Consider the following 25,273-nt stretch of genomic DNA (forward strand, 5'->3'; position numbering starts at 1 on the left):
ATAAGTATACATGTATACATGGATAAGTATCCATGTATACATGGTTACTTGTCCATGTATACATGGTTACTTGTCCAAGTATACATGGGTAAAAATACATGAATACATGGATAAGTATACATGGTTACTTGTCCATGTATACATGGATACTTATCCATGTAAACATGGATAAGTATCCATCTATACATGGATACTTATCCATGTATACATGGATAAAAATACATGAATACATGGATTAGTATACATGGATAAGTATCCATGTATACATGGATGAGTTTACATGGATAAGTATACATGTATACATGGACAAGTATCCATGTATACATGGTTACTTTTCCATGTATACATGGTTACTTGTCCAAGTATACATGGGTAAAAATACATGAATACATGGATAAGTATACATGGTTACTTGTCCATGTATACATGGATACTTATCCATGTAAACATGGATAAGTATCCATCTATACATGGATACTTATCCATGTATACATGGATAAAAATACATGAATACATGGATTAGTATACATGGATAAGTATCCATGTATACATGGATGAGTATCCATGTATACATGGGTAAAATTACATGGATAAGTATACATGGATACTTTTCCATGTATACATGGATAAAAATACATTGATAAGTATCCATGTATACATGGACATGTATACATGGATAAGTATACACGTATACATGGATAAGTATACACGTATACATGGATAAGTATACACGTATACATGGATAAGTATACATGTATACATGGATAAGTATACATGTACAAGTATACATGTATACATGGATAAGTATACATGTATAAGTATACATGTATACATGGATAAGTATACATGTATACATGGATAAGTATACATGTATACATGGATAAGTTTACATGGATAAGTATACATGTATACATGGACAAGTATCCATGTATACATGGTTACTTGTCCATGTATACATGGTTACTTGTCCAAGTATACATGGGTGAAAATACATGAATACATGGATAAGTATACATGGTTACTTGTCCATGTATACATGGATACTTATCCATGTAAACATGGATAAGTATCCATGTATACATGGATAAGTATCCATGTATTTTTACCCATGTATACATGGATAAGTATCCATGTATACATGGACAAGTAACCATGCATACATGGATACTTATCCATGTATACATGGATAAGTATAGATGTATACATGGATAAGTATCCATGTATACATGTATACATGGATAAGTATCCATGTATACATGGATAAGTATAGATGTATACATGGATAAGTATCCATGTATACATGTATACATGGATAAGTATCCATGTATACATGGATACTTATCCATGTATACTTATCCATGTATACATGGATAAGTATCCATGCATACATGGATACTTATCCATGTATACATGGATAAGTATAGATGTATACATGGATAAGTATCCATGTATACATGTATACATGGATAAGTATCCATGTATACATGGATAAGTATCCATGTATACATGTATACATGGATAAGTATCCATGTATACATGGATACTTATCCATGTATACTTATCCATGTATACATGGATAAGTATCCATGTATAAATGGTTACTTGTCCATGTATACATGGATACTTATCCATGTATACATGGGTAAAACTACATGAATACATGGATACGTATACATGGATACTTATCCATGTATTTTGATCCATGTATACATGGATATGTATACATGGACAAGTAACCATGCATACATGGACAAGTAACCATGTACGTATACATGGATACTTATCCATGGTTACTTGTCCATGTATACATGGCTACTTATCCATGTATACACGGTTACTTATCCATGTATACATTGATAAAAATACATGGATAAGTTGACATGGATAAGTATCCATGTACACATGGATAAGTATCCATGTACACATGGACAAGTAACCATGTATACATGGATACTTGTCCATGTATACATGGATACTCGTCCATGTATACATGGACAAGTATCCATGTATAAATGGACAAGTATCCATGTATGCATGGTTACTTGTCCATGTGTGCATGGACAAGTATACATGGAAAAGTATCTATGTATACAAGGATGAGTATCCATGTATACATGGTTACTTGTCCATGTATACATGGATACTTATCCATGTATACATGGATACTTATCCATGTATACATGGATACTTTTCCATGTATACATGGATACTTTTCCATGTATACATGGGTAAAAATACATGAATACATGGATAAGTATCCATGGATAAGTATCCATGTATACAAGGATAAGTATACATGTATACATGGTTACTTGTCCATGTATACATGGTTACTTGTCCATGTATACATGGTTACTTGTCCATGTATACATGGTTACTTGTCCATGTATACATGGATACTTTTCCATGTATACATGGATACTTTTCCATGTATACATGGGTAAAAATACATGAATACATGGATAAGTATCCATGGAGAAGTATCCATGTATACATGGATACTTTTCCATGTATACATGGGTAAAAATACATGAATACATGGATAAGGATCCATGTTTACATGGATATGTATACATGGACAAGTAACCATGTATACATGGATAAGTATCCATGTATACATGGATACGTATACATGAATAAGTATACATGGATAAGTATACAAGTATACATGGATGAGTATCCATGTATACATGGATAAGTATACATGGATACTTATCCATGTATACATGGATGAGTATCCATGTATACATGGATAAATATACATGGATACTTATCCATGTATACATGGATGAGTATCCATGTATACATGGATAAATATACATGGATACTTATCCATGTATACATGGATGAGTATCCATGTATACATGGATGAGTATCCATGTATACATGGATGAGTATCCATGTATACATGGATGAGTATCCATGTATACATGGATGAGTATCCATGTATACATAGGTAAAAATACATGAATACATGGATAAGTATACATGTATACATGGTTACTTGTCCATGTATACATGGGTACTTATCAATGTATACATGGATACTTTTCCATGTATACATGGGTAAAAATACATGAATAAGTATCCATGGATAAGTATCCATGTATACAAGGATAAGTATCCATGTATACATGGTTACTTGTCCATGTATACATGGTTACTTGTCCATGTATACATGGATACTTATCCATGTATACATGGATACTTTTCCATGTATACATGGGTAAAAATACATGAATACATGGATAAGTATCCATGGATAAGTATCCATGTATACATGGATAAATATCCATGTATACATGGATACTTTTCCATGTATACATGGATAAATATCCATGTATACATGGATACTTTTCCATGTATACATGGGTAAAAATACATGAATACATGGATAAGGATCCATGTTTACATGGATATGTATACATGGACAAGTAACCATGTATACATGGACAAGTATCCATGTATACATGGATAAGTATACATGTATACATGGATAAGTATACATGGATAAGTATCCATGTATATATGGATACGTATACATGAATAAGTATACAAGTATACATGGAAAAGTATCCATGTATACATGGATAAGTATACATGGATACTTATCCATGTATACATGGATGAGTATCCATGTATACATAGGTAAAAATACATGAATACATGGATAAGTATACATAGATAGGTATCCATGTATACAAGGATAAGTATCCATGTATACATGGTTACTTTTCCATGTATACATGGGTAAAAATACATGAATACATGGATAAGTATCCATGGATAAGTATCCATGTATACATGGATACTTTTCCATGTATACATGGGTAAAAATACATGAATACATGGATAAGTATCCATGGATAAGTATCCATGTGTACATGGATAAGTATCCATGTGTACATGGATAAGTATCCATGTGTACATGGATAAGTATCCATGTGTACATGGATAAGTATCCATGTGTACATGGATAAGTATCCATGTGTACATGGATAAGTATCCATGTGTACATGGATAAGTATCCATGTGTACATGGATAAGTATCCATGTGTACATGTATAAGTATCCATGTGTACATGTATAAGTATACATGTATACATGGATAAGTATACATGTATACATGGATAAGTATACATGTATACATGGATACTTATCCATGTATACATGGTTAAGCATCCATGTGTACATGGTTAAGTATACATGTATACATGGATAAGTATACATGTATACATGGATAAGTATACATGTATACATGGATAAGTATACATGTATACATGGATAAGTATACATGTATACATGGATAAGTATACATGTATACATGGATAAGTATACATGTATACATGGATAAGTATACATGGAGAAGTATACATGTATACATGGATAAGTATACATGGACAAGTAACCATGTATACATGGACAAGTAACCATGTATACATGTATACTTATCAATGAATACACATACACTAATATATGTACACTCATATATGTATACATGTATATTTATCCATGTATACTCGTATACTAATACATGTATACTCATATATGTATACATGTATACTTATCCATGTATACGTGTATACATGGATAAGTATACACGGATTAGTATACATGGATAAGTATACTACATGGATAAGTATACATGTAAACATGTATAAGTATACATGTAAACATGTATAAGTATACATGTAAACATGTATAAGAATACATGTATAAGTATCCATGTGTACATGGATAAGTATCCATGTGTACATGGATAAGTATCCATGTGTACATGGATAAGTATCCATGTGTACATGGATAAGTATCCATGTGTACATGGATAAGTATCCATGTATAAGTATACATGTATACATGGATAAGTATACATGTATACATGGATACTTATCCATGTATACATGGTTAAGCATCCATGTATACATGGTTAAGCATCCATGTGTACATGGTTAAGCATACATGTATACATGGATAAGTATACATGTATACATGGATAAGTATACATGTATACATGGATAAGTATACATGTATACATGGATAAGTATACATGTATACATGGATAAGTATACATGTATACATGGATAAGTATACATGGAGAAGTATACATGTATACATGGATAAGTATACATGGACAAGTAACCATGTATACATGGACAAGTAACCATGTATACATGTATACTTATCAATGAATACACATACACTAATATATGTACACTCATATATGTATACATGTATATTTATCCATGTATACTCGTATACTAATACATGTATACTCATATATGTATACATGTATACTTATCCATGTATACGTGTATACATGGATAAGTATACACGGATTAGTATACATGGATAAGTATACTACATGGATAAGTATACATGTAAACATGTATAAGTATACATGTAAACATGTATAAGAATACATGTATAAGTATCCATGTGTACATGGATAAGTATCCATGTGTATATGGATAAGTATCCATGTGTATATGGATAAGTATCCATGTGTACATGGATAAGTATCCATGTGTACATGGATAAGTATCCATGTGTACATGGATAAGTATCCATGTGTACATGGATAAGTATACATGTATAAGTATACATGTATACATGGATACTTATCCATGTATACATGGTTAAGCATCCATGTGTACATGGTTAAGAATACATGTGTACATGGATAAGTATACATGTATACATGGATAAGTATACATGTATACATGGATAAGTATACATGTATACATGGATAAGTATACATGTATACATGGATAAGTATACATGTATACATGGATAAGTATACATGTATACATGGATAAGTATACATGTATACATGGATAAGTATACATGTATACATGGATAAGTATACATGTATACATGGATAAGTATACATGTATACATGGATAAGTATACATGGAGAAGTATACATGTATACATGGATAAGTATACATGGAGAAGTATACATGTATACATGGAGAAGTAACCATGTATACATGGACAAGTAACCATGTATACATGGACAAGTAACCATGTATACATGTATACTTATCAATGAATACACATACACTAATATATGTACACTCATATATGTATACATGTATATTTATCCATGTATACTCGTATACTAATACATGTATACTCATATATGTATACATGTATACTTATCCATGTATACATGTATACGTGTATACATGGATAAGTATACATGTATAAGTATACATGTACAAGTATACTTGTATACTTATCCATGTATACATGTATACGTGTATACATGGATAAGTATACACGGATTAGTATACATGTATAAGTATACATGTTTAAGTATACATGGATAAGTATACTACATGGATAAGTTTACATGGATAAGTATACATGTATACATGGACAAGTAACCATGTATACATGGATACTTATCCGTGTACACATGGGTAAAAATACATGAGAACATGGTTAAGTATACATGGATAAGTAACCATGAATACATGGATAAGTATCCATGTATCCATGGATAAGTATCCATGTATCCATGGATAAGTATCCATGTATCCATGGATAAGTATCCATGTATCCATGGATAAGTATCCATGGATACATGGATAAGTATCCATGTATAGATGGATAAGTATCTATCTATACATGGATAAGTATCCATCTATACATGGATAAGTATCCATCTATACATGGATAAGTATCCATCTATACATGGATAAGTATCCATGTATACATGGATAAGTATCCATCTATACATGGCTACTTGTCCATGTATACATGGATAAAAATACATGAATACATGGATAAAAATACATGAATACATGGATAAGTATACATGGATAAGTATCCATGTATCCATGGATAAGTATCCATGTATACATGGATAAGTATCCATGTATACATGGATAAGTATCCATGTATAAATAGATAAGTATACATCTATACATGGATACTTATCCATGGATACTTATCCATGTATACATGGATAAAAATACATGAATACATGAATTAGTATACATGGATAAGTATCCATGTATACATGGATAAAAATACATGAATACATGGATTAGTATACATGGATAAGTATCCATGTATACATGGATGATTATCCATGTATACATGGGTAAAATTACATGGATAAGTATACATGGATACTTTTCCATGTATACATGGATAAAAATACATGGATAAGTATCCATGTATACATGGACATGTATACATGGATAAGTATACACGTATACATGGATAAGTATACACGTATACATGGATAAGTATACACGTATACATGGATAAGTATACACGTATACATGGATAAGTATACACGTATACATGGATAAGTATACATGTATACATGGATAAGTATACATGTATAAGTTTACATGGATAAGTATACATGTATACATGGACAAGTATACATGTATACATGGACAAGTATCCATGTATACATGGATAAGTATCCATGTATACATGGATAAGTATCCATGGATAAGTATCCATGTATAAATAGATAAGTATACATCTATACATGGATACTTATCCATGTATACATGGATAAGTATACATGGATAAGTATCCATGTATACATGGATACGTATCCATGTATACATGGATACGTATCCATGTATACATGGATACGTATCCATGTATACATGGATACGTATCCATGTATACATGGATAAGTATCCATGTATACATGGATAAGTATCCATGTATACATGGATAAGTATCCATGTATAGATGGATAAGTATCTATCTATACATGGATAAGTATCCATCTATACATGGATAAGTATCCATCTATACATGGATAAGTATCCATCTATACATGGATAAGTATCCATGTATACATGGATAAGTATCCATCTATACATGGCTACTTGTCCATGTATACATGGATAAAAATACATGAATACATGGATAAAAATACATGAATACATGGATAAGTATACATGGATAAGTATCCATGTATCCATGGATAAGTATCCATGTATACATGGATAAGTATCCATGTATACATGGATAAGTATCCATGTATAAATAGATAAGTATACATCTATACATGGATACTTATCCATGGATACTTATCCATGTATACATGGATAAAAATACATGAATACATGAATTAGTATACATGGATAAGTATCCATGTATACATGGGTAAAAATACATGGATAAGTATACATGGATACTTTTCCATGTATACATGGATAAGTATACATGGATAAGTATACATGGATAAGTATCCATGTATACATGGATAAGTATACATGGATAAGTATACATGGATAAGTATACATGTATACATGGATAAGTATATATGTATACATGGATAAGTATACATGTATACATGGATAAGTATACATGTATACATGGATAAGTATACATGGACAAGTAACCATGTATACATGGACAAGTAACCATGTATACTTATCCATGTATACATGAATACTTATCCATGAATACACATACACTAATATATGTACACTCATACATGTATACTTGTATACATGTATATTTATCCATGTATACACGTATACTAATACATGTATACACATATATGTATACATGTATACTTGTATACATGTATATTTATCCATGTATACACGTATACTAATACATGTATACTCATATATGTATACATGTATACTTATCCATGTATACATGTATACGTGTATACATGGATAAGTATACACGGATTAGTATACATGTATAAGTATACATGTACAAGTATACATGGACAAGTATACATGGACAAGTATACATGGACAAGTAACCATGTATACATGGATACTTATCCGTGTATACATGGGTAAAAATACATGAGTACATGGATAAGTATACATGGATACTTATCCATGCATAGATGGATAAGTATCCATGTATACATGGATAAGTATCCATCTATACATGGATAAGTATCCATGTATACATGGATAAGTATCCATGTATAAATAGATAAGTATACATCTATACATGGATACTTATCCATGGATACTTATCCATGTATACATGGATAAAAATACATGAATACATGAATTAGTATACATGGATAAGTATCCATGTATACATGGGTAAAAATACATGGATAAGTATACATGGATACTTTTCCATGTATACATGGATAAGTATACATGGATAAGTATCCATGTATACATGGATAAGTATACATGGATAAGTATCCATGTATACATGGATAAGTATACATGGATAAGTATACATGTATACATGGATAAGTATACATGTATACATGGATAAGTATACATGTATACATGGATAAGTATACATGGATAAGTATACATGTATACATGGATAAGTATACATGTATACATGGATAAGTATACATGTATACATGGACAAGTAACCATGTATACATGGACAAGTAACCATGTATACATGGACAAGTAACCATGTATACATGGACAAGTAACCATGTATACTTATCCATGTATACATGAATACTTATCCATGAATACACATACACTAATATATGTACACTCATACATGTATACTTGTATACATGTATATTTATCCATGTATACACGTATACTAATACATGTATACACATATATGTATACATGTATACTTGTATACATGTATATTTATCCATGTATACACGTATACTAATACATGTATACTCATATATGTATACATGTATACTTATCCATGTATACATGTATACGTGTATCCATCGATAAGTATACACGGATTAGTATACATGTATAAGTATACATGTACAAGTATACATGGACAAGTAACCATGTATACATGGATACTTATCCGTGTATACATGGGTAAAAATACATGAGTACATGGATAAGTATACATGGATACTTATCCATGCATAGATGGATAAGTATCCATGTATACATGGATAAGTATCCATCTATACATGGATAAGTATCCATCTATACATGGTTACTTGTCCATGTATACATGGTTACTTGTCCATGTATACATGGATAGAAATACATGAATACATGGATAAGTATACATGGATAAGTATCCATGTATACATGGATAAGTATACATGTATACATGGATAAGTATACATATATACATGGACAAGTATACATGAATAACTTTACATTTATAAATTGATTAGTATACATGTATAAATGGATAAGTATCCATCTATACATGGATAAGTATCCATCTATACATGGATAAGTGTCCATGTATACATGGTTACTTGTCCATGTATGTACATGGTTATTTGTCCATGTATATACATGGTTACTTGTCCATGTATACAAGTATACTTATACATGTATACTAATCCATGTATACTTATCCATGTATACACGTATACATGTATACTTATCCATGTCTACTTATCCATGTCTACATGTATACTCATACGTGTATACATGGATAAGTACACATGCATAAATATACATGTATAAGTATACATGTAAACGTGTATAAGTATACATGTATACATGGATAAGTATACATGGCTAAGCATACATGTATACATGGCTAAATATACATGTATACATGGCTATGTATACATGGCTAAGCATACATGTATACATGGGTAAGTATACATGGCTTAGTATACATGTATACATGGCTAAGTATACATGTATACATGGCTAAGTATACATGTATACATGGCTAAGTATACATGTATACATGACTAAGTATACATGTAAACGTGTATAAGTATACATGGCTAAGTATACATGTATACATGGCTAAGTATACATGTATACATGACTAAGTATACATGTAAACGTGTATAAGTATACATGTATACATGGATAAGTATACATGGCTAAGGATACATGTATACATGGCTAAATATACATGTATACATGGCTATGTATACATGGCTAAGTATACATGGCTAAGTATACATGTATACATGGGTAAGTATACATGGCTTAGTATATATGTATACATGGCTAAGTATACATGTATACATGGCTAAGTATACATGTATACATGACTAAGTATACATGTAAACGTATATAAGTATACATGGATAAGTATACGTGTATACATGGATAAGTATACATGTATAAGTATACATGTAAACGTGTATAAGTATACATGGATAAGTATACGTGTATACATGGATAAGTATACATGTATAAGTATACATGTAAACATGTATAAGTATACATGTAAACATGTATAAGCATACATGTATAAGTATACATGTATACATGGCTAAGAACACATGTATACATGGCTAAGAATACATGTATACATGACTAAGTATACATGTATACAGGGATAAGTGTCCATGTATACATGGATAAGTATACATGTATACTTATACATGTATACTTATACACGTATACTTATACACGTATATTTATACATGTATACTTATACATGTATAAGTATACATGTATAAGTATACATGTATAAGTATACATGTATACTTATGCATGTATAAGTATACATGTATAAGTATACATGTATAAGTATACATGTATACTTATACATGCATAAGTATAGATGTATACATGTATAATTATACATGTATACTTATACATGTATAATTATACATGTATACTTATACATGTATACATGTATACTTATGCATGTATAAGTAGAGAGTGAAACAGACTGGACAAGTTGGTAGAGAAGGCCAGGAATGTGGTGGGAGTGGAGCTAGAGTCTGGCGGTGGTGTCAGACAGGAGAAGTCTAGCAAAACTCCCAGCCATTATGGACAACACCTCCCACCCACTACACTCGGACCTTGCGGAGAGAATGAGCACGTTCAGTGGAAGGCTCAGACTCCCAAAATGTAACACGGAACGACACAGGAGGTCCTTCATAAATACAGCCATCAGACTGTATAATGCATATGTTCCTTCTTGACTGCACTTAAATGTAGAATATATTTATATTATTCATATATTATATTTATAATATACGTCAAATATTATTATTATTATTATTGTTTATTGTGAGCGAACTGTGGTGCTGAATTTCCCCCAGGGATAAATAAAATACAATAGTCTATTTTCTTTAAGTATACATGTATAAGCATACATGTATACTTATATATATATATATATATATATATATATATATATATATATATATATATATATATATATATATATAGACACACACACACACATACATATATTCCAGATGAGTTGGGAATTTTTTTTAGATGTAAATATAAACAGAATACAATGATTTGCAAATCATTTTCAACCCGTATTCAGTTGAATATGCTACAAAGACAACATATTTGATGTTCAAACTGATAAACATTTTTTTTTTTGCAAATAATCATTAACTTTTGAATTTGATGCCAGCAACACGTGACAAAGAAGTTAGGAAAGGTGGCAATAAATACTGATAAAGTTGAGGAATGCTCATCAAACACTTATATGGAACATCACACAGGTGTGCAGGCTAATTGGGAACAGGTGGGTGCCATGATTGGGTATAAAAGCATCTTCCATGAAATGCTAAATAATTCACAAACAAGGATGGACCGAGGGTCACCAAATTGTAAGCAAATTGTTGAACAGTTTTAGAACAATATTTCTCAACGAGCTATTGCAAGGAATTTAGGGATTTTACCATCAATGGTCCGTAAAATCATCAAAAGGTTCAGCGAATCTGGAGAAATCACTGCACGTAAGTGATATTACGAACCTTTGATCCCTCAGGCGGTACTGCATCAAAAACCGACAGTGTGTAAAGGATATCACCACCTGGGCTCAGGATCCCTTTATAAAACCACTGTCAGGAACTACAGATGGTCGCTACATCTGTAAGTGCAAGTTAAAACTCTACTATGCAAAGCCAAAGCCATTTATCAACAACACCCTGAAACGCCGCCGGTTTGGCTGGGCTCGAGCTCACCTAAGATGGACTGATGCAAAGTGGAAAAGTGTTCTGTGGTCTGACGAGTCCACATTTCAAATTATATTTGGAAACAGAGGACGTGGTGTCCTCCAGAACAAAGAGGAAAATAACTATTCGGGTTGTTATTGGCGCAAAGTTCAAAAGCCAGCATCTGTGAAGGTATGGGGGTGTATTAGTGCCCAAGGCATGGGTAACTTACACATCTGTGAAAGTACCATTTATGCTGGATGGTCCATACAGGTTTTGGAGCAACATATGTTGTCATCCAAGCAACGTTATCATGGACGCCCCTGCTTATTTCAGCAAGACAATGCCAAGCCACGTAATACAACAGCGTGGCTTCGTAGTAAAAGAGTGCGGGTACTTTCCTGGCCCGCCTGCAGTCCAGACCTGTCTCCCATCGAAAATGTGTGGCGCATTATGAAGCGTAAAATACGACAGCGGAGAACCCGGACTGTTGAACAACTAAAGCTCTTTATAAAAACAAGAATGAGAAAGAATTCCACTTTCAAAGCTGCAACAATTAGTTTCCTCAGTTCCCAAACGTTTATTGAGTGTTGTTAAAAGAAAAGGTGATGTAACACAGTGGTGAACATGCCCTTTCCCAACTACTTTGTCACGTGAAATTCTACGTTAATTACTTGCCAAAAAAAATTAAGTTTATGAGATTGAACATCAAATATCTTGTCTTTGTAGTGCATTCAACTGAATATGGGTTGAAAAGGATTTGCGAATCATTGTATTCCGTTTATATTTACATCTAACACAATTTCCCAACTCATATGGAAATGGGGTTTGTACATATACACACACACACACCTACATATATATTTATATAAATATATATATATATATATATATATACACACACACACACACACACACACACATATATATAAAAACATATATGTGTATATATACATATATATATGTGTGTGTATATTATATATATATATATACATATATATATATACATACACACACACACATTATATATATATATATTAAATTTAATAATTATTTGGTATTCTATTGTATTGTCTCTATTTTACTAATACTGTCTAAAGATGCTAAATTGCGTTTGACGTGCTTCAATTGATCTGTACATTTTCAATATGTATCCATTGTGTGATCAATTGTAATATATATATATATATATATATATATATATATATATGTATAGTTTCAAAGGTAACACTGCAGCTTTAGCAACACTATATACCATCGCTGGTCATGTTTTACTGAAGCAAATGGTCCTGAATAATTCTTCACAATTTTGAACTTCTGGTACAATAGGTTGTGATTTTTACACCTGGCAACACTGGGAGCAGCAACAGCGCCTCAAACACTGCAAGGTGACAAAAATATCCAACAATTATGCTGTATTTGTTGGAAAGTGACAGCAGCAAAAAAAGACATTAAAACAAGTTGCCCGACACACTTTCTCCAACTGGGGGAAAAAACTGCACTTGAAGATGTTTACCATGAATTGATTAACGTGGACCCCGGCTTAAACAAGTTGAAAAACTTATTCGGGTGTTACCATTTAGTGGTCAATTGTACGGAATATGTACTGAACTGTGCAATCTACTAATAAAAGTATCAATCAATCAATCAATGTTTATAAAGGTGCAATTTTTGCTAACAGAGCTTGAGTGCATATTATTTGTACTTGTTAGCAAAGTTCAACTTGACCTAATTGCTGGATTATGATTACATGAGTGCTTCATTTGCTCTCGGAAGAATGCGGACAATATCAGCAAGAATTTGCTGGACAAAATGCATCATTTCTGTATCTATTATGATCACAAGACAAATACTGTCATGTGAAGAACACTTCAAAGAATATATGTAAATAAAAAACATCACCTTGTCACTGTGCTCTGATTGGCTGACAGGCCCGCCTGCCTCTGAAGTGGATGTCTCCAGAGTCCATCTTTGACAAGGTGTTCACCACACAAAGTGACGTGTGGTCCTTTGGCGTTCTCCTCTGGGAGATCTTCTCTCTGGGTAAGAGCGCTCACTCCCCGGGGAGTCCTGTGCTGGCGGTGCATATAACGCCACGGGTGTCCACTAGGAGCGTCCCCATACCCCGGTCTCCACATCGACGAGGACTTCTGCCACAGACTGAAGGCAGGAACCAGGATGGGAGCGCCGGAGTACAGCACAGCTGACATGTGAGGAAGATGACATGTCATAAATGTCGACCTTGTGTGAGTTATTGTGTGTGTGTGTGTGTGTGTAGTTACTGCACAATGCTGGCCTGCTGGGATGCCGAGGCCAGCGAGCGACCCTCCTTCTGCCAGCTGGTGCAGACCCTGGGCGACATGCTCCAGTCCATGGTGCAGCAGGTCAGCTTGGAGGGACTCATCCAGTCTTTGTCTGGAAAATGTATCAAACATGAAGATGTGAATACCAAAACACTTAATATGACTCCTAATATACTTTTTGGTAGGAGGGGAAGGACTACGTTCCTCTGGGGTTACTTGTGGGAGACGGGAAGTGCACACAAAAAACGCTTGCTGTCACCAACTTGAGGTAAGAATTATTGACCCTTTATTCATCCAGTTACTTGGAAAAATACTTCGGTTACTTTTAAAAAATGTACGAGTGTAATTACTACAGATAGTAAAAGTATTGGTTACTTAACAAAATACTAGAAAAAAGTATTAAACTAGTACAAGTATTAATATGTTGCTTTAAAAAAAAGATACTAATAAGTAGGGCTGTGGATCTTTGGGTGTCCCACAATTCGATTGAATATCGATTCTTGGGGTCACGGTTCGATAATATATCGATTTTTTTCGATTCAAAAATTATATTTTTCTGATTCAAAACGATTCTGTATTCATTCAATACATAGGATTTCAGCAGGATCTACCCCAGTCTGCTGACATGCTAGCAGAGTAGTAGATTTTGAAAAAAAAAAGCTTTTATAATTGTAAAGGACAATGTTTTATCAACTGATTGCAATAATATAAATTTGTTTTAACTATTAGACGAACCAAAAATATGACTTATTTTATCTTTGTGAAAACATTGGACACAGTGTGTTGTCAAGCTTATGAGATGCGATGCAAGTGTAAGCCACTGTGACACTTTTGTTCTTTTTTTATTTTTATAAATGTCTAATGATAATGTCAATGAGGGATTTTTAATCACTGCTATGCTGAAATTATAAATAATATTGATACTGTTGTTGATAATATTAATTTTTGTTTCACTACTTTTGGTTTGTTCTGTGTCAAGTTTGTGTCTCCTCTCAATTGCTCTGTTTATTGCAGTTCTGAGTGTTGCTGGGTCAGGTTTGGTTTTGGAATTGGATTGCATTGTTATGGTGTTGCTGTGTAGTGGTTTGTTGGATCTATTTAAAAAAAAAAAAAAAAAAAAATCATTAAAAAAAAAAAAAAAAATATTTTTTTTAAATGAGAATCGATTCTGAATTGCACAACGTATTCGAATCGATTTTTTCCCACACCCCTACTAATAAGTATTCATTTGTTGTCATAAAAAATTAAATACAAGATATAAGCATTAAACTAGTATGAGTATTAATTTGTTACTTTAAAAAAAGGATACCAGTATAAGGATTTTTTTAAACATTTAAAAAAGGTAATTTAATTATTACTATAATACTACAAGTATTGGTTACCTAAAAAATTTATATACATTTAGTGTAAGAATAAAGTGGTTACTTAAAAAAATAATAATTGAATACACATTGAACTACTGTATTTTTCGGACTATAAGTCGCATTTTTTCTTCATAGTTTGGCCGGGAGTGCGACTTATACTCAGGAGCGACTTATGTGTGAAATTATTAACACATTACCGTAAAATATCAAATAATATTATTTAGCTCATTCACGTAAGAGACTAAACGTCTAAGATTTCATGGGATTTAGCGATTAGGAGTGACAGATTGTTTAGTAAAGGTATAGCATGTTCTATATGTTATAGTTATTTGAATGACTCTTACCATAATATGTTACGTTAACATACCAGGCACCTCTCAGCTGGTTATTTATGCCTCATATAACGTACACTTATTCAGCCTGTTGTTCACTATTCTTTATTTATTTTAAATTACCTTTCAAATGTCTATTCTTGGTGTTGGGTTTTATCAAATACATTTCCCCCAAAAATGCGGCTTATACTCCAGTGCCACTTATATGTTTTTTTTCCCTTCTTTATTATGAATTTTTGGCAGGTGCGACTTATACTCCGGAGCGACTTACAGTTGTGATCAAAATTATTCAACCCTCACACAATTTTGGTGTTTTAGCAAGTTGGACATTTATTCCGTATTTTGTTTATAGTCATATCAAATAAAGATGTGTCAAATAGACAAATGCAACTTAAATTGTAACACTGTATTTTACAAAATACCAAAAAAGGAAATTTTTCTTAATATCTCATTGACAAAATGATTCAACCGCCTAGTTCAGTGGTTCTTAACCTGGGTTTGATCAAACCTTAGGGGTTCAGTGAGTCGGCCTCAGGGGTTCTGCGGAGCCTCCGCCACAAAGGTAAAGACACATCCAACTTATCGCGTAAATAAAAACTTCTCCCTATCAGCGTATTATGGATACACCCAAACAATACTCCCTCTAATTTTCCATCTGATTTGCCGGTTGTTTGATTGAAACTTTTACTAGCAGATTGCAAAGGAAGAGAATACATTATATGAAACAGTACAGTTTGCACAGTACAGTACATGTTACGTACAATTGACCACTAAATGGTAACACCCCAATAAGTTTTTCAACTTGTTTAAGTCGGGGTCCACGTTAATCAAGTCATGGTGTGTGTAAAGTGTGTACTTTGTTGTGAGTTTATGCACTGTGTGGTTTTGTTCTTTGAACAAGGTGATGTTCATGCACAGTTAATTTTGTGCATGAGTAAAAAAAAAAAGACTTTTTCTTGAATTGTAAAAAAAACTAACATTTTTTTTCAGTAACAAGTGAATGCGCATATAAAACTGGTGGGGTTCTGTACCTCCAACAAGGTTAAGAACCACTGCCCTAGTTCCATGCATCTTTAGTACTTAGTAGAACCCCCTTTGGCAGTAATGACATCCTTCAAAGTTGATACATAAGCGGACACAAGCTTCTTGCAACCATCTACAGCTATTTTAGCCCATTCCTCTTGGGCAAAGGCCTCCAGTTCATTCATATTCTTAGGCTTGCGTGCTGCAACTGCCTTCTTCAAGTCCCACCACAGCTTTTCTAGAGGATTTAGGTCTAGCGACTGTGAAGGCCACTCCAGAGTCTTCCAGTCCAACCACTCTGATGTTGATTTGGAGGTATGCTTGGGATCCTTGTCCTGTTGGAAGGTCCAACGTCTCCCAAGCCTCAGCTTTGTCACTGACTTCATGACATTTGCAGCTAATATATCCTGCTAGGAAATAGAATTCATAATGCCTTGAACGCGCTGGAGATTCCCGGTACCTGAGGCAGAGAAACAGCCCCAGAGCATGATTGACCCCCCACCATGCTTAACAGTAGGCAAGGTGTTATTCTCTTTGTAAGCTTCATTTTTTCCTCCTCCAGACATAACGTTGATTCATAGGCCCAAAGAGTTCCACTTTTGTCTCATCACTCCATAGAACAGTTTCCCAAAACCTTTGGGGTTTGTCCAGATGATTTTTAGCATACTGGAGTCTATTTTTCTTGTGCCTGGTAGTCAGAAGTGGGGTGCGCCTTTGGAGTTCTGGCATGGAGGCCTTCAAAAGCGCTATATAAATATAATTCACAAATTCACATCTCATAGTGCGCGCCTTATTGTCTGGGACGAAACCTGCGTTCCCCGCTCTGCAATGTCCTGTTGTAGTTCCTCAGCTGTTACCCGGGGGTTTTTCACCACTGTACGCACACAGCATCCTCTTTCTACCACGCCCAGGTAGTGTTTCCACTGTGCCTTTAGCTTTAAACTTGCGAATTATGCTCCCAACTGTGTCTCTTGGAATGTGTAATGTCTTTGCTATTTTCTTATAACCATATCCTTTCTTATGAAGAGAAATGACCTCCTCTCTTGACTTCTTTGACCACTCCCTGGACTTCACCATGTTGCAAATACACCATTGACCATCTACAAGAAGCTGAGCTTTTTCAATCAGTTTAATTGTTGCTCGTTATGATTCTAATCACATCTACAGGTGTTTCCAACACCTGATTGAAAAGACCTTATTCAAATTCTGTTCTTAAGAGTTATGATCTTCAAGGAGTTGAATAATTTTGTCAATGAGATATTAAGAGAAATGACACTGTTTGATATGTTCCAAAATATAATGTAATTCAAGTTGCATTTGTCTATTTATTGCATCTTTATTTGAAATGACTATAAAGAAAATACGGAATAAATGTCCAACTTGCTAAAACACCAAAATTGTGTGGGGGTTGAATAATCTTGATCACAACTGTATACTCCGAAAGATACGGTGGTATGAGTATTAATCTGTTACTTTAAAACACATACTAGTATAGGTGTCAAGTAGTTACTAAAAAAAAAAAAATAGAATATGTATTAAACTAGTACAAGTATTAATTTGTTGCTTTAAAAAAAGATACAGCTGAGATAGGCTTCTGCACCCCCATGACCCTGAAAGGGAAAAGGGGTAGGAAAATGGATGGATGGACGATTATGAGTTTTCATTTGTTGCCATAAAAAATGTTATACTCAATTTTTTTTCAAGTAACAAATACTTATACTAGTATAAGTATTCCATCCATCCATCCATTTCCTACCGCTTATTCCCTTTTGGGGTCGCGGGGGGCGCTGGCGCCTATCTCAGCTACAATCGGGCGGAAGGCGGGGTACACCCTGGACAAGTCGCCACCTCATTGCAGGGCTAGTATAAGTATTGTGTGATTACAAGTGTATTGCATTTGTAGGTTAATATTTCATCCAATAAAATGTGTAATCAGCCAGGCCTAGATATGATATACTTCATTCTGCTCCTTTTTTACTTAGGATTTATTTTACTGTTATGGTAACTGTTTTTTGTTTTTAAATAACGAAACAAATTTAAATAAATAAGCTGCGGGGTTCAAAGCGTACAAAAAAAGTAGCAGTCTGGAATTTGTGGTATATTATTTGACAACTGTGACAATTCACTTTGTTAATAGTTAATGATGTAGAGTTGTGCAGTATACTGCTACTAATATAGTACTAATGAATCATATTAGGTCCTATACTGCCTCTTAAATGCTTCACTACACACCGTAAACAAACGCCATTGGTGGATCTACACCTAACATCCACTGTAATGATATCAAGTACATGATTGTATCTAGTACATACTATGATTACAGTGATATCTTTTATCAAAAGTTCCGTCTTTTTTTTTTTAAAAGTCATATGTTTATAAACTCAGGACATATGTCCCTGGACACATGAGGACTTTTAATATTAAGTTAAAGTTAAAGTACCAATGATTGAAATGTGTCCTCTGCATTTGACCCATCCCCTTGTTCACCCCCTGGGAGGTGAGAGGAGCAGTGAGCAGCAGCGGTGGCTGAGCTCGGTATTCATTTTGGTGATTTAACCCCCAATTCCAACCCTTGAGGCTAAGTGCCAAGCAGGGAGGTCATTGGTCCCACTTTTATAGTTTTTGGGGTTTGAACTCACGACCTACTGATCTCAGGGCGGACACTCTAACCCAGTGGTTCTTAACCTGGGTTTGATCGAACCTTAGGGGTTCGGTGAGTCGACCTCAGGGGTTTGGCGGAGTTCTAAACACATCTGACTCATCGTGTAAATACAAACTTCTCCCTGTTGGCATATTACGGATACGGCAACAGCTGATTGATTTTCAGGTGTGTAATTTGTTGTGAGTTTATGCACAGTTAGTTTTGTTGTTTGAACAAGGTGATGTTCATGCACGGTTCATTTTGTGCACCAGTGAAAAAAAAAACATGGTAACACTTTAGTATAGGGAACATATTCACCATTAATTAGTTGCTTATTAACATGCAAATTAGTCACATATTGGCTCTTATCTAGTCATTAAATACTAATTAATGCCTTATTTGGCATGGCCTTATTATAATCCTAACCCTAACCAAAAAACTCTAAATTAAGTCTTTATTACTTAAAATATGTTCCCCTAGTGTTCAAATAACTCTAAATTAAGTCTTTATTACTTAAATATGTTCCCCTAGTGTTCAAAAAACTCTAAATTAAGTCTTTGTTACTTAGAATATGTTCCCCTAGTGTTCAAATAACTCTAAATTAAGTCTTTGTTACTTAGAATATGTCCCCCTAGTGTTCAAATAACTCTAAATTAAGTCTTTGTTACTTAGAATATGTCCCCCTAGTGTTCAAATAACTCTAAATTAAGTCTTTGTTACTTAGAATATGTTCCCCTAGTGTTCAAATAACTCTAAATTAAGTCTTTGTTACTTAGAATATGTTCCCCTAGTGTTCAAATAACTCTAAATTAGGTCTTTATTACTTATATATGTTCCCCTAGTGTTCAAATAACTCTAAATTAAGTCTTTGTTTCTTAGAATATGTTCCCCTAGTGTTCAAATAACTCTAAATTAGGTCTTTATTACTTAAATATGTTCCCCTAGTGTTCAAATAACTCTAAATTAAGTCTTTATTACTTAAATATGTTCCCCTAGTGTTCAAAAAACTCAAAATTAAGTCTTTGTTACTTAGAATATGTTCCCCTAGTGTTCAAATAACTCTAAATTAGGTCTTTATTACTTAAATATGTTCCCCTAGTGTTCAAAAAACTCTAAATTAAGTCTTTGTTACTTAGAATATGTTCCCCTAGTGTTCAAATAACTCTAAATTAAGTCTTTGTTTCTTAGAATATGTTCCCCTAGTGTTCAAATAACTCTAAATTAGGTCTTTATTACTTAAATATGTTCCCCTAGTGTTCAAATAACTCTAAATTAGGTCTTTATTACTTAAATATGTTCCCCTAGTGTTCAAATAACTCTAAATTAAGTCTTTGTTTCTTAGAATATGTTCCCCTAGTGTTCAAATAACTCTAAATTAGGTCTTTATTACTTAAATATGTTCCCCTAGTGTTCAAATAACTCTAAATTAAGTCTTTATTACTTAAATATGTTCCCCTAGTGTTCAAAAAACTCAAAATTAAGTCTTTGTTACTTTGAATATGTTCCCCTAGTGTTCAAATAACTCTAAATTAGGTCTTTATTACTTAAATATGTTCCCCTAGTGTTCAAAAAACTCTAAATTAAGTCTTTGTTACTTAGAATATGTTCCCCTAGTGTTCAAATAATTCTAAATTAAGTCTTTATTACTTAAATATGTTCCCCTACTGTTCAAAAAACTCTAAATTAAGTCTTTATTACTTAAATATGTTCCCCTACTGTTCAAAAACTCTAAATTAAGTCTTTATTACTTAAATATGTTCCCCTAGTGTTCAAAAAACTCTAAATTAAGTCTTTGTTACTTAGAATATGTTCCCCTAGTGTTCAAATAACTCTAAATTAAGTCTTTGTTACTTAGAATATGTTCCCCTAGTGTTCAAATAACTCTAAATTAAGTCTTTATTACTTAAATATATTCCCCTACTGTTCAAAAAACTCTAAAGTCTTTGTTACTTAAATATGTTCCCCTAGTGTTCAAAAAACTCTAAATTAAGTCTTTGTTACTTAGAATATGTTCCCCTAGTGTTCAAATAATTCTAAATTAAGTCTTTATTACTTAAATATGTTCCCCTACTGTTCAAAAAACTCTAAATTAAGTCTTTATTACTTAAATATGTTCCCCTACTGTTCAAAAACTCTAAATTAAGTCTTTATTACTTAAATATGTTCCCCTAGTGTTCAAAAAACTCTAAATTAAGTCTTTGTTACTTAGAATATGTTCCCCTAGTGTTCAAATAACTCTAAATTAAGTCTTTGTTACTTAGAATATGTCCCCCTAGTGTTCAAATAACTCTAAATTAAGTCTTTGTTACTTAGAATATGTTCCCCTAGTGTTCAAATAACTCTAAATTAAGTCTTTGTTACTTAGAATATGTCCCCCTAGTGTTCAAATAACTCTAAATTAAGTCTTTGTTACTTAGAATATGTTCCCCTAGTGTTCAAATAACTCTAAATTAAGTCTTTGTTACTTAGAATATGTTCCCCTAGTGTTCAAATAACTCTAAATTAAGTCTTTGTTACTTAGAATATGTTCCCCTAGTGTTCAAATAACTCTAAATTAAGTCTTTGTTACTTAGAATATGTTCCCCTAGTGTTCAAATAACTCTAAATTAGGTCTTTATTACTTAAATATGTTCCCCTAGTGTTCAAAAAACTCAAAATTAAGTCTTTGTTACTTAGAATATGTTCCCCTAGTGTTCAAATAACTCTAAATTAGGTCTTTATTACTTAAATATGTTCCCCTAGTGTTCAAATAACTCTAAATTAAGTCTTTATTACTTAAATATATTCCCCTACTGTTAAAAAAACTCTAAAGTCTTTGTTACTTAAATATGTTCCCCTAGTGTTCAAAAAACTCTAAATTAAGTCTTTGTTACTTAGAATATGTTCCCCTAGTGTTCAAATAATTCTAAATTAAGTCTTTATTACTTAAATATGTTCCCCTACTGTTCAAAAAACTCTAAATTAAGTCTTTATTACTTAAATATGTTCCCCTACTGTTCAAAAAACTCTAAATTAAGTCTTTATTACTTAAATATGTTACCCTAATGTTCAAAAAACTCTAAATTAAGTCTTTGTTACTTAGAATATGTTCCCCTAGTGTTCAAATAACTCTAAATTAAGTCTTTATTACTTAAATATGTTCCCCTACTGTTCAAAAAACTCTAAATTAAGTCTTTATTACTTAAATATGTTCCCCTACGGTTCAAAAAACTCTAAATTAAGTCTTTGTTACTTAGAATATGTTCCCCTAGTGTTCAAATAACTCTAAATTAGGTCTTTATTACTTAAATATGTTCCCCTAGTGTTCAAAAAACTCTAAATTAAGTCTTTGTTACTTAGAATATGTTCCCCATACTAAAGTGTTACCAAAAACATACAACTTTGTCTTGAATTTGAAAAAACGCACTTTATTTTTCACTAAGGAAGGGTTCGGGGAATGCGCACATAAAACTGGTGGGGTTCAGTACCTCCAACAAGGTTAAGAACCACTGCTCTAACCACAAGGCCACTGAGCAGTTATGACCAATGTATTATCCTGTAACTTGGGTATTGAATCAATACCCAAATTTGTGGTATTATCCAAAACTAATGTAAAGTATCAAACAACGGAATAATAAGTGATAATTACATTGTAACAAATGTGTAGATAGTAGGGGTGTAACGGTACACAAACATTTCGGTTCAGTACGTACCTCGGTTCAGGGGTCACGGTTCGGTTCATTTTCGGTACAGTAAGAAAAAAAACAAAATATACATTTTTTGATTACTTATTTAACAAATTTGCTAAATCTTCCAACAAAAATAATTTTCTTAGTGGAATATTTGATGTGAAGTAATCGGAAACTTGGCTAGGTCAATAATTCATAATAACATTGATTTTGATTCAATATTATGTTTTAAACAATGACAGTTTGGAAAAAAAAAAAACAGCTTTGTTTTATTAGTAAAAGGTTGCAAGTTTTTCTAAATTACATTTAGCCTTTAAGATTTTTTATTTCACTTTTGTTTATGTTTTTGTTTATTTTAATAGTATTTTTAGAATGTGCCGTGGGCCTTTAAAACATTAGCTGTGTGCCGCAAATGGCCTTTGGGGCACACTTTTGACACCCCTGCTATAGATAATAAAAAATGAAATCTGATTGATCAAAGGATAAAAAGCAGAGCCTGGCGACGCATGCGCGTTTATCATAACTCTCTCGCTCTCTCTGTCTCTGCCCCTCCATCACGAATGTTAACGCTGTGTGCACCACTTTTTGTTTTGTTTTTAACCCCTTCTTAACCCTGAACCTACATTGAAAATACACGCAACCATAACTTAAAATGCCGGACATTCGAGGCATTTAAGAAACTCCACCTGGACAGCTCCACAAAGAGGACATGTCCCGTGAAAAGAGGAGGTGTGGTCAGTCTATCCTAGCCCAGTCATTGCTAGCATGCCGGGTGTTGTTGTTTTTTTGATTGATTGAAACTTGTATTAGTAGATTGCACAGTACAGTACATATTCCGTACAATTGACCACTAAATGGTAACACCCCAATAAGTATTTCAACTTGTTTAAGTCGGGGTACACGTAAATTAATTCCTGGTGCCTCGGTGTGCACTGTTAACAACACAACGTGCGGTGCGCTACTCATATGTCCGTGTCTTCCGGTTCACCTGCGAACCGGACCGAAACCCCTGTACCGAAACGGTTCAATACAAATACACGTACCGTTACACCCCTAGTAGATAGAACATGTTAAAAGAGAAAGTAAGCAGATATTAACAGTAAATGAACAAGTAGATTAATAAAACATTTTTTACCGTTTGTC

At 33.0% G+C, this 25,273-nt stretch overlaps 1 protein-coding gene and 1 long non-coding RNA gene across 3 annotated transcripts in view; one reads left to right on the plus strand and one right to left on the minus strand.

Annotated features, from left to right (window-relative positions):
* Positions 1–25,273, plus strand: part of flt1 (fms related receptor tyrosine kinase 1) — a 156,115-nt gene that overhangs the window by 128,495 nt on the left and 2,347 nt on the right. For both annotated transcript variants that reach the window (XM_061921500.1, XM_061921499.1), the window contains exons 24-27: positions 14,731–14,842; positions 14,910–15,009; positions 15,078–15,183; positions 15,288–15,370. In XM_061921500.1, coding sequence (XP_061777484.1) covers positions 14,731–14,842; positions 14,910–15,009; positions 15,078–15,183; positions 15,288–15,370 — 401 coding nt within the window. The remainder of the gene's footprint in view (positions 1–14,730; positions 14,843–14,909; positions 15,010–15,077; positions 15,184–15,287; positions 15,371–25,273) is intronic.
* Positions 1–25,273, minus strand: part of LOC133569282 (uncharacterized) — a 39,796-nt gene that overhangs the window by 13,877 nt on the left and 646 nt on the right. Inside the window, exons 2-3 of the long non-coding RNA XR_009809784.1 lie at positions 15,082–15,214; positions 14,702–15,002 (exon numbers count right to left, since the gene is read on the minus strand). This is a non-coding gene — a long non-coding RNA (uncharacterized LOC133569282). The remainder of the gene's footprint in view (positions 1–14,701; positions 15,003–15,081; positions 15,215–25,273) is intronic.

This window comes from Nerophis ophidion, linkage group LG15 (assembly GCF_033978795.1).
Source record: "Nerophis ophidion isolate RoL-2023_Sa linkage group LG15, RoL_Noph_v1.0, whole genome shotgun sequence".
In the NCBI taxonomy this organism is placed as follows: domain Eukaryota; kingdom Metazoa; phylum Chordata; class Actinopteri; order Syngnathiformes; family Syngnathidae; genus Nerophis; species Nerophis ophidion.